The sequence below is a fragment of the Nerophis lumbriciformis genome, linkage group LG34 (genome assembly GCF_033978685.3).
Source record: "Nerophis lumbriciformis linkage group LG34, RoL_Nlum_v2.1, whole genome shotgun sequence".
Lineage (NCBI taxonomy): Eukaryota > Metazoa > Chordata > Actinopteri > Syngnathiformes > Syngnathidae > Nerophis > Nerophis lumbriciformis.
In genome coordinates, this window is record NC_084581.2 from 3,984,016 (window position 1) to 3,996,450 (window position 12,435).

General features: G+C 38.4%; 1 protein-coding gene across 1 annotated transcript in view; it reads left to right on the forward strand.

The window, feature by feature from the left end:
- The window catches only part of gabra4 (gamma-aminobutyric acid type A receptor subunit alpha4), a 46,812-nt gene extending 37,673 nt beyond the window's left edge, over window positions 1-9,139 (forward strand). Inside the window, exon 9 of the mRNA XM_061929354.1 lies at window positions 7,790-9,139. Coding sequence (XP_061785338.1) covers window positions 7,790-8,332 — 543 coding nt within the window. The 3' untranslated portion in view covers window positions 8,333-9,139. The remainder of the gene's footprint in view (window positions 1-7,789) is intronic.
- Window positions 9,140-12,435: the final 3,296 nt, after the last annotated feature.

Below are 12,435 nucleotides of genomic sequence, written 5' to 3' on the forward strand. Positions count from 1 at the left end.
TGTCCATAGTTTTTTGCCCACGTGCAAGGTTTTTTTTGTTTCATTAGTCAAGTTTGTACTTCCGCCTTGAGCGCGCTTTTTGTTCCTTTGTTAGTGTAAAATAAAATATGTCTTTACCTTCATGCCATGCCACATCCAGCTTTACTTGCATCTCGGGAAAACAAACACACCATAGTCCACGTCCTGACATTGAATTGCTCACATGAATAGAATTTTACACGATTATGGAGTGAAATTACTGCCAAAACTCCAAAAATGTTTCACAAACTCCAAAATGTTTCACAAACTTAAAAAAAAAAAACGTTTCGGAAACTCAAAAGTTTCACAAACTCAAAAAAAAAAATGTTTCACAACCACACTAAAAGATTTGCAAGTAGAAAAACAATTTTTTTCAAGTAAACATTTTTTCCACTTTTTTTCCCATGTGCGCAATTTTTTGTCGCTCACTTGCAAAAACCGTAGGTTGCAGTCCTCAACGACAGGGGGTGCTGATGAGTCAATTTAAGGCCGACATAGCCAGTGGTTTGCGACACTCCTGTCAATAAGAAATAACAGAAGAAGAAGACAAGTATTTCTCTAATGGAATGCCCACAGTGGTTTCGACAATGGCAGTAAAGCCATTTTCAGCGCAAATAATGTGATCTAATCAATTAATGAATGCAAACAAAGGGTAACGTAAAAAAAAAAAACATGTATGTAGATCATAGATCAATTGTTATTTTAGTAATCACTAAGCAATAATAGTTCGAATAAACTATGGATTGGGTTGCCTAATTGTTAAAATTATGTACAGATATAGTAGATTGTATAGTACTGATATTTAAGAACAAGTATAATTTGTTTCAAAATGAAAATAATTTTATATTTTGTAAACATCACATTATGGGATCATCAAATGCTTTTAATGCAGGGTTTGAACCTGAAAAAATGTCAGTCTCTTGCCCAAATCTCACATGTATTTGACTTTGTTGATGGTGTCATTACACCTCAACCATGATTATAATTTTGTATTTCTCATAGATAATGTCATTGCATCTCAACTATGATCATATTTGTGTATTTTCTATTGATGGTGTCATTACACATCAACCATGGTTATAATTGTGTATTTTTTTGCACCACACTGAACCCACTAATAAGCTGAATCATATATTTTGTTACTTTCACTTTACTTCATGCCCTATGAATGTTTTACATTTCACATCCTGGCTCCAATGATTCAAACTTATTTGCTAATTCAACTTTCAAACAACTCATCTAGTGTGCAGAAAACGTTTCACTATCTGCCATTGTCAACTTTTCCTTAAACAATCAAACATGAAGCCCCCTTGGCTGCCAATTGCATTTATTTTTCATGTGTGTTAATGACCAAATACTATAACAGTGTTTTTAAGATCCATTTTCATGATGAATATAATGTTCCTCAGTACAAATTTCCTTTTAGATATGTGGTGTAATGTGTTCATTACAATCTCCCATTACTGCTTTATTTGTAAACATACTTTGGAGTCATGAAGAGGAGGATTGACTATGAACCTCAGTTTGAATTTTTGTTAAAAACTGTTGCATTGGAGCCCTCTCTAGTTTGGAGGCTACTCTTGAATAGGGTCAAAAAGTGGTGGAAAGTTTCCGGTAAATTTCCAGAAACTTTCCGGAAATTTACCACGGGAAATTAAGCTCGGGAAGTTTGGAAATATTGACCATTTTTTGATTATTCAAAGTTGGACACCGTCCATGGGAATTAATGGTTATATGTGGGAATTAATGGGCAATTACAATAATTATATATTATTGGGCACTTGTGTATATGCTGCTGCATCTTTGTGGCATTTTTGACGTAGCTATTTGCACAGTACTTGCAAATGTACACAGCCTTTCCGCCTACATTGGTTGGGGTGAAATGTCTCCACACATCAGATGGTGTACTTGGCATTATTCTGTTTGTATATATTTATTCTTGTAAAACACTAATGCAATGCCACACGCATATATAAATAGTCAGCTAAACAATTGGAGTAGTCTTTAAAAATATTTTTTTGATGGACAAATGAATAAAAATAGGCTAGATGAATAAATGATCACTCAATCAGCATGCTAAATCAAACTATAGCCTACATTCTTGTATGACAACAGAATGGCTAGTAGAACAGAAGGCAGAGGAAACTACACATTTTGATTTAGTATTTGCTAGTTGAACTTTACAGATCATAAAAAAGGTAAATTCGGATCGCTAACGTTGTTAGCATAAATGAATGGGATTTAACATAGAGAAAATTAGCATCACGGCTAACGGAGAAATATTTTCGGTTCATTATGAGACTGTGGTTGTCATGATCCGTGGTCCGGATCATGCTTTGTTTAGTTATGTTCTGTTAGTTTTGGACTTCTTTAGTTCCGTCTGCGCTTCCTTGTTTGTTTTTGTCACCATGGTGACTCATTAGTGTCACCTGTCATTTGTTGTTTGGATCACACCTGTCATTAATCAGAGACTACTATTTAAGCCTGCTTTTTCCGGCCACTCGGTGTTGCTTCATTATTTGCTTCCCGCTACTGTCACGTAAGATTTGTGAGTTCATGTTTCCAGTGCCAAGTTTTGCTTGTCTCCTAGCCTATGCTAAGTCCTAGTTTCACGTGCGTTAGGCACGCTTGCCTTTTTGTTGTTGTTTCTGTATGTTGGTAGTAATGATTTACGAAGATTAAATCAATGCCTACCTTCACGCTGTCGTCCGGAGCCGTCCATTCTGCATCTTGGAAGAACAACCGCGCAGCAAGCGTAAACCCACACGTGACAGTGGTGGTACATAAACCTAACTAGCTAGAGATATTGGCCCCAAAATCATTTAACAAGTACAGGAACAGCTGGCTAGCTTGAGTGGAAGTCTGCTGGAGTAGTCTACAGTCATACAGTAACAAGCAATTACACCTCTATTAAATTGAAATACCATATATTATATATATTTACTAGAGATGTCCGATAATATCGGCCGATAAATGCGTTAAAATGTAATATCGGAAATTATCAGTATCGTTTTTTTATTATCGGTATCGGTATTGTTTTTTTAATTTAATTTTCAAATTTTTTATTTTTTTATTGAATCAACATAAAAAACACAAGATACACTTACAATTAGTGCACCAACCCAAAAAAACCTCCCTTCCCCATTTACACTCATTCACACTCATTCACACAAAAGGGTTGTTTCTTTCTGTTATTAATATTCTGGTTCCTACATTATATATCAATATATATCAATACAGTCTGCAGGGGATACAGTCCGTAAGCACACATGATTGTGCGTGCTGCTGGTCCACTAATAGTACTAACCTTTAACAGTTAATTTTACAAATTTTCATTAATTACTAGTTTCTATGTAACTGTTTTTATATTGTTTTACTTTCTTTTTTATTCAATTTTTTTTTTTTAACTTATTTATCTTATTTTATTTTATTAATTTTTTTTAAAAGTACCTTATCTTCACCATACCTGGTTGTCCAAATTAGGCATAATAATGTGTTAATTCCACGACTGTATATATCGGTTGATATCGGTATCGGTTGATATCGGTATCGGTAATTAAAGAGTTGGACAATATCGGAATATCGGATATCGGCAAAAAGCCATTATGTGACATCCCTAATATTTACCCCAGTAATATCATCAACACTTACCTGACTGGATGAAGTCCTTGGGCTCAAATACTAGTGTGGCCTCAATAGCCCTGCTGAATTGTGTAGCATGCTGGGAATTATGTGTGCATGTGATGGAAGAATGCACTGCACATGTGATGGAGGAATGCACTGTGCAGGATTGAAATTCTACTGAATTTGCTTGAAATCAAGTTGTTTTAGCTAATAATCATGCTGCAAGATCTAGCATGTTGCATTCAATGTTTATTTCCATCAATTTCCCATTAATTCCCCTTAATTCCCATGGAAAGTTTCCAACTTTGAATATTCCCGGAATTTTGCAACCCTACTCTTGAATGAAGTTGGTAAGATACTCGAATCATGTGTCAACATTTCATAAACCTGTTACCCTAATCTTAAAGTTGTTAACAGTCATGAAAAAGAGAAAACACTTCTATAGACCGTGTGCGAGGGTATGCGTGCATGCAGGTGTGAGTGTGTGTGCATGCAGGCGTGTGTGTGTGTGCATGTGTGTGAAAAATATGCTGTGTCGTAAAACAACAAACAATACAAGCTCAAAATGTATTTTTATTAAAAAAAACAAAGCCTATTTAAAAACCCGTTAAAGCCTTTTTAAAAATTGTCCTCAAACTGTTGTAGTCTTTCTTGGTCTTCTTCACTCAGGTTCTTGGTGGGCCGGTGGGGCAAAGAGTTGTTTCTCACTGTTTCAACAATAAAGTAAAATAAATGTTTATTACATAAAATAAGATTTTATGTTTTTCTAAGGTTATAAAGCAGCTCACATCCAGTCATTCTCTGGTCCTGGTTTGTATATTTTCTTGGCTTTCTCGAGGGAAACAAAGTGTACAGCTGCCAGGGCTTGGACTGTTGAATGTGTCATTAAAAGATAAAAACATACTCCTTCTATTATATGAAAAATACAAAGTAAATACAAGTAAACGTATGTCATGTTGCAGGTGACGAGAGTTATTTGACATGAGCAAATAAAACAATTGTTCTGGATATAGAGCATTGCTTCAACATGATGTTCTTCATAAATACAAATCTCACCTCTAGCAGAAGCACATCCATCACTTAGGCCACCTGATCCGCAAACCTTCTGACTGTCGTGTATTTTTAATAACCAATGACAAGAAGGACAACACTTGGTCAACTTGGTTATCATCGTCAAAGAAGAGGACGACTCGGTCCTCCTTCTTTTTCCAAGGAGACTGATTTTTTTCCAGTAAGGACATTCTGCAAAAATAGTATAGCAGAATGTGTGTCCAGGTAGTTACTACATGAACACATGGTTCACTATCATTTATCTTGTGTTTAAAAATTAAATTTTGATATTTATTATAAACTCACTTCAACATTTCAGCTTTTATCCTGGGTATGAAATCTAAAAGCAAGGCACTAGTTAGATTTATTTGGTGTTTAGTTTCTTGAGCCATCTACTAAAATAGTCACTTTCCTAAATGGATACCTTAAAAGTATGAGTGCACAGGCCAATTTTATTTTGTTAATGCAGGCAGGATTGAGCAGCACTTTTATTGTGAAGACAGGAACTTGTCCAAGGAGACTGACGACGTTTATTTTCTGCAACAAAATGCGAACTACGGGATTCTTCGATACAACTTCAGACTGTCAACTATGCGTGTGCACATACAGCTCTTTTCCTGATTTGGTGCACAACCAGATAGGAGGAGACTGTGAAAAAACCCCAAAACCTATTGCCTTCTTGTCTCGCATAACGATTGTGAACGATAGGCAAAATTCCAAAAACCTTTAATTATTATTTAAACAAAAAAGTGCAGTTCCCCTTTAAGTTCATTCCAAGGTTGATAAATATTTGGGGTTTTGGCACCAGCCACTGGACTAGATCTGACCAATCTAAGTCTATGAGCATGAACTGATGAAGCCTACTCAGATGAGCGGCGAAACGTCTTCCAAGACAAACCAAATAGTGCATTTGCGATTGACTGCCCTGAGATACTTGTATATCGTACAACCCTAATATATATATATATATATACATATATATATATATATATATATATATATATATATATATATATATATATATATATATATATATATATATATATATATATATAAAATAGAAGGATATATATTACCGTAGTCAGACCATTGTGGTCTGATAACATACTTCTATTTAACGTACTTCTATTCCTGAATTACTGTCAGAAGTGAGTGTGATCAAAGAGTTGGGCTGAAGTTATTTCAATAAGATATTCAAAGCTTTGTTCACTTTGGAAATATTCAAGTGCATATTCTTCTTGCGAAGATCTCATACTCTTAAATGAGCAGTGACAGGACCCAGCAATGCATATGTCATTTTTTCACTGACTACTTTAAGTTGCCCCCGCCGGTCCAAATCCCACTATGGCATAATCACGCCTGAATGCTGTATAGTGACAACAGCACTTCAGTGGATTAGCAGGTTGCCAAGGCAACACAGCCTGAGTGCATCTGTATAGGTCTCAGAGATGCTGTGCCGCCAGGGAAATAGTATTTTCCTTCTGCTGACCCCGAGTGAAGAATTGACATCAGGGTCAGAGTGTGATGGGTCCCGTGGTCAGTGTGACACACCTTCAACAAACACACACCTACTGTGTTACGCATTGGACACAACAATAACATTGAGGCTCTTCTGTTTCCGGGCGAGGGTGAGGGGGTGGATTATTCCTGCAAATGCTTTAGTGGCAGGCAGCATCACACTCGTGCCTGCTTGAAAACATCTACTCCCAAAGGATAAGCTCCTTTGACTCCATACTGCATTTCCCACCAGGATGCAGTGCTACCTACTTTCTGTCTTAAGCTGGTGTGAAATGAGTGAAATCCTCCATAAGTGACTCCGATGTCTGCTCGATGATGAAGGCCATCTGTGTGAGGGCCTCTGTAATCACATCAATATTGAAAGGTTTAAGTTGCCCCGGCACGCTGTGAAGGACACACAAACCTTTGTTTAGACAATTTCAAAGTAAGATAAAATGGCGACTGCCACTTGAAATTACGGATGTACTTATACAACTTTTTCACTTCAGATACGATTCCGATATTGGCGACTTGAGTATTGACCGATGCCTATATTAATCCGAAACGATATCAGCACAGGGCAGAACGGTGGAACAAGGGAGAGTGCATGTGCCTCACAATACAAAGTTCCTGAATAGTCCTGAGTTCAATCCCGGGCTCGGGATCTTTCTGTGTGGAGTTTGCATGTTCTCCCCGTGACTACGTGGGTTCCCTCTCCGGCTTCCTCCCACCTCCAAAAACATGCACCTGGGTATAGGTTGATTGGCAACACTAAATGGGCCTTAGTGTGTGAATGTGAGTGTGAATGTTGTCTGTCTATCTGGGTTGGCCCTGTGATGAGGTGGCGACTTGTCCAGGGTGTACCCCGCCTTCCGCCCGAATGCAGCTGAGATAGGCTCCAGCACCCCCCGCTGCCCCGAAAGGGACAAGCGGTAGAAAATGGATGAATGGATATCAACACAAATCATAATACATACTTTTATTATTTTGCAGTATGGAATGTTAGAAAAGGCTTGAGCAAGTGAAATTAGTCTGAGAACGCCTGCAGTCCAGACCTGTCTCCCATCGAAAATGTGTGGCGCATTATGAAGCGTAAAATACGACAGCGGAGATCCCGGACTGTTGATCGACTGAAGCTGTAAATAAAACAAGAATGGGAAAGAATTCCACTTTCAAAGCTTCAACAATTAGTTTTCTCAGTTCCCAATCGTTTATTGAGTGATGTTAAAAGAAAAGGTGATGTAACACAGTGGTGAACATGCCCTTTCCCAACTACTTTGGCACGTGTTGCAGCCATGAAATTCTAAGTTAATTATTATTTGCAAAATAAAATAAAGTTTATGAGTTTGAACATCAAATATCTTGACTTTGTAGTGCATTCAATTGAATATGGGTTGAAAATGATTTGCAAATCATTGTATTCCGTTTATATTTACATCTAACACAATTTCCCAACTCATATGGAAACGGGGTTTGTATTATTATTATGATTATCATTATTCATGAATATAGCTGTATTTTACACAGACAGACCATAAACATTTATGTGACTCTTCTTCATGTATTTTCTCACATTGCAACATTATATTTGTTTTCACAGCAAAACCCCGACAGCAACGGTAACCTGAGAAAGCGTGTGAACTATATTTCCCACCACGAATCCACCAATCACCAGCGAGCCCAGCCCAAAACCAACATTTCAGGAGTGGGAGGAGCCAGGCCGTTGCGACCTTTAACCGGCGGAGCCAACGGTAGCTCGTCCACCATCTCCCGCTCCAGCCCCAAAACCGAGAGCGTGCTCAGCGGGGCCTCGTCCTCCGAGGAGAAAGAACTGGTGAAAAGCACGCCGCAGGCAGCGGCCTGCGCGCCCGACGTGACGGCGGGGACGCCGTGCGAGCAAAACACCTCCTCCGCTTCCTTGCAGCATCTGCTTGGGCCCAAGCTGGAACACCTCCAGACGATGGCGAACAAAGCGGAGCTAAAGCAGACGCCGTGCTCACAGCCCACCACTGCTGGCATGGGCGGGACCAGCAAAATTGACAAGTATGCACGGATCCTCTTCCCCGTGTCCTTTGGGGCGTTTAACATGGTCTACTGGGTGGTCTACCTGTCCAAGGACACCATGGTCGCTAAAGGGGGGTAACATCAAGCAGATGCAAAGAATACAAACAGAACCTTCGACACGCATGAGGACAACAATTAGGAAGTACTTGACGGATGTGTGCTCGTACACATTGATTGATTGATTGAGACTTTTATTAGTAGGTTGCACAGTGAAGTACATATTCCGTACAATTGACCACTAAATGGTAACACCCGAATAAGTTTTTCAACTTGTTTAAGTCGGGGTCGGGGGGACATCTTCATTGGCTCCAGTGCAGTCGAGCATGACATTTCCTATTTTTATATCACGCATCTGTATATGTGCAAACTGTATACATGTTGTGTAAATACATATTTTTCAACGTACAGCGGTACCTCAATTTTTGTTCTAAGTTCCAAAAGGGCTGACAAAGACTGAATAGGATGAAAACTAAACCATTTTCCCCCTAAGCAGTCATGTTAACCCATTTAAGGCGACAAAACATTGATAGTTTTACATGCAGGAAACTATATGAAGCACATGTAAATGAAGAATGAAATGTATAAGTCACATATTTATCACAGAGATAACGTTGAACGGAGGGAGGGGAGGGAGGAGAGGTGCATGAACGACACCTTTTCGACTTCGAGTCATTTTTTGAATGTAAGCAGTGTAGGCATTTTTTGGCCTCATGCCGGATTATTTTGCAGTCGTACTCAATAAAAAAAAGTACAGAGAATGTCTGAACTTCGTGTTACGCAGTGCATTTCAACGTATCAACAAGTCGTGTCGAGTTGATGAACGGGTTCCCACACTTCCTTGTGGTCTACATTATACAGTCACGATCAAAAGTTTACATACACTTGTAAAGAACATAATGTCATGGCTGTCTTGAGTTTCCAATGATTCCTGTAACTTTTATTTTTTGTGATAGAGTGATTGGAGCACATACTTGTTGGTCACAAAAAACATTCATGGAGTTTGGTTCTTTTATGAATTTATTATGGGTCTACTGAAAATGTGACCAAATCTGCTGGGTCAAAAGTATACATACAGCAATGTTAATATTTGGTTACATGTCCCTTGGCAAGTTTCACTGCAATAAGGCGCTTTTGGTAACCATCCACAAGCTTCTGGCAAGCTTCTGGTTTAATTTTTGACCACTCCTCTTGACAAAATTGGTGCAGTACAGCTAAATTTGTTGGTTTTCTGACACGGACTTGTTTCTTCAACATTGTCCACAAGTCAGGACTTTGGGAGGGCCATTCTAAAAACTTTAATTCTCGCCTGATTTAACCATTTCTTTACCACTTTTGACGTGTGTTTGGGGTCATTGTCATGTTGGAACACCCAACTGCGCCCAAGACCCAACCTCCGGGCTGATGATTTTAGGATGTCCTGAAGAATTTGGAGGTAATCCTCCTTTTTCAGGCGTTTAATTAATATGTATAGGTCCGACAAGAAGAAAATAATTATAGATCCCCTCTAAGTGAATAATGAGAACCCATTTACAGTTGCAAGACATTCATTTTTATGCAAAGCAACCACACTACCTGCATGTGACACACCCCCTGTGTGTGCCCCAACGACCCTTGACATCTCTGAGTTTGAGTCGTCTACAGCACACTCTATTCACGTTTAACGTCACTGGTGAGAATTGTACATTTCAATGATTAGTGTCTAGTGTCATAGTCGACGTATTCAACCTTGAATATTAGTCGACATAATATTTTTAGTAGATGCTTTGTTTCACTGTTGACCGCCTATTTGTTTTTACTCTCCCGGGTAACACTGGTGCATCTAAATCGGGGGTCGGCAACCCGCGGCTCTAGCGCCGCCCTACTGGCTCTCTGGAGCTTTTTCAAAAATGTATGAAAAATGGAAAAAGATGAGGGGAAAAAAATATATTTTTTGTGTTAATATAGTTTCTGTAGGAGGACAAACATGACACAAACATCCCTAATTGTTATAAAGCACACTGTTTATATTAAACATGCTTCACTGATTGGAGTATTTGGCGAGCGCCGTTTTGCCCTACTAATTTTGGCGGTCCTTGAACTCACCTTGGTGTATAACTTTCTCCGACTTTCGAGGACGTGTTTTATGCCACTTCTTTTTCTGTCTCATTTTGTCCACCAAACTTAACGTTGTGCATGAATGCACAAAGGTGAGTTTTGTTGATGTTATTGACTTGTGTGGAGTGCTAATCAGACATATTTGGTCACTGCATGACTGCAAGCTAGTCGATGCTAACATGCTATTTAGGCTAGCTATATGTACATATTGCATCATCATGCCTCATTTGTAGGTATATTTGAGGTCATTTAGTTTCCTTTAAGTCCTCTTAATTCAATTTATATCTCATGACACACTATCTGTATGTAATATGGCTTTTAATTTTTTGAGGCTCTAGACAGATTTGTTTTTGTATTTTTGCTCCAATATGGCTCTTTCAACATTTTGAGTTGCCGACCCCTGATCTAAATAATGATCATCCACAGTACGTAGCCACTCCTCTAAATGACTAATCATCGCCTCCATGACGGCAAATAAAGTACATTTCTTACATGAATCATTATCACTGGTATGTGTAATATTTTGGCCACTGTAACATTACACACAGTTTGAACAGTAACACTGTGTTTGAATATAGGAAAATAAAACACTGTACTTTAATCAAGTGATTATCTGGCGTACCACTAGATAGAGCCTGCGTACCACTACTGGTACACGTACCAAAGTGTAAAATATTTAGTGGTTCTCACAGCTCAACAGCCCCCGCGACTCCAAAAAGGGACAAGCGGTAGAAAATGGATGAATACTATAGTATATACTGCAAAACATTTTAGTGGTGTTATGAAATAATGTAATAATATAGTTCAGCATTTACCGTGGGGACAGGACTAATGCGGCAATCCCAGTGGACTGCTTTTCCATCATGGAACAATCGGAACCAACACTAACTCATTCTAAATTTCTCAGTGGTTGAAGGACATGATTGTGTCAATCTCTGCCTCTGGGCTTGTGGACAATCATTACTTCAACCGGCGGCCTGGCAGGCGTGTGACTTAAAATATGCTCGCAATTTAAAGCAGGACAAAAAGCCAAGAGACAGCTCGTATTTCAAAACACTTTTAAGTTGAAGTACCACTGTATATTAAAACAAATGTGCTAGATCGATGCTACCGTAAATTCTGGACTTTAAGCTGCTACTTTTTCCTGCGTTTAAAACCGTGCAGCTAATTTATGTATTTTTCTTCACTGACAGCCATAATGCAAAAAGTAAACAAACTAAAAAAAGAAAATACACTGACTAAATGTGTTATAGTTTGTACAATGGCGCCATCTTTTGGACAAGTTTACTCACTGCAGGTACTGCAGCGCTGCATTGCCTTTTTGTTTTGACCAGTTCTTTCAACAGGAAGTACAATTGCTTGTTTGGTCTTCTAGCCGTACATAGCGTTTTTACTCAAATGGATTCTTCATTCATCATATCAAACAACGTTTGTAAGTTTTACAGTATAACAAAAGTTGTTTATACTTACTATACCGTCCCATGTGTGATGTCTGTAGAAGTGTTTGAATGTGCTATCGTAATGCAATCAAGCTAGTGCCGTTAGCATTAGCTACTATGCTAACACATTTACAAATGTCTTTGTTAGAATTATTGACTTACAATGCCATTCTTTGTGTATTGTTTCAGTTTCGCAAAATTCACCAAAACATCACCGTGGACTCATTGAGTCTGTTTAGTTGATTGTAGAGCTAGCCTCTGCAGCTAGTAGATCCATGACATCTGTTTTGTTTGATCAGCCGTTTTACTGCCGTCTTGAAGACACCGTTTGGAAACAATTAAGGTATGTAAATAAACATTTACAGAATCGTTCTGTGTAAATAACTCATTTCACAACGTATATACCTGTGGCTTATAGTCCATTGCAGTTATTATATGAAAAAAATAAAATAAAAATAGTGGGCGTGGCTTATATCTCGGTGAATCTCTATAGTCCGGAAAATATGGTCTACTGATTAGCATTAGCGATTTTATTATGCGTAATTCTGTACTCAAAACTACAACTGAGATGCATGTTACAATCAAACAATTGATGTGTGGCGAACATTTAAACCGAGGCACAAACTAACATTTGGAAATGAGGACAAAT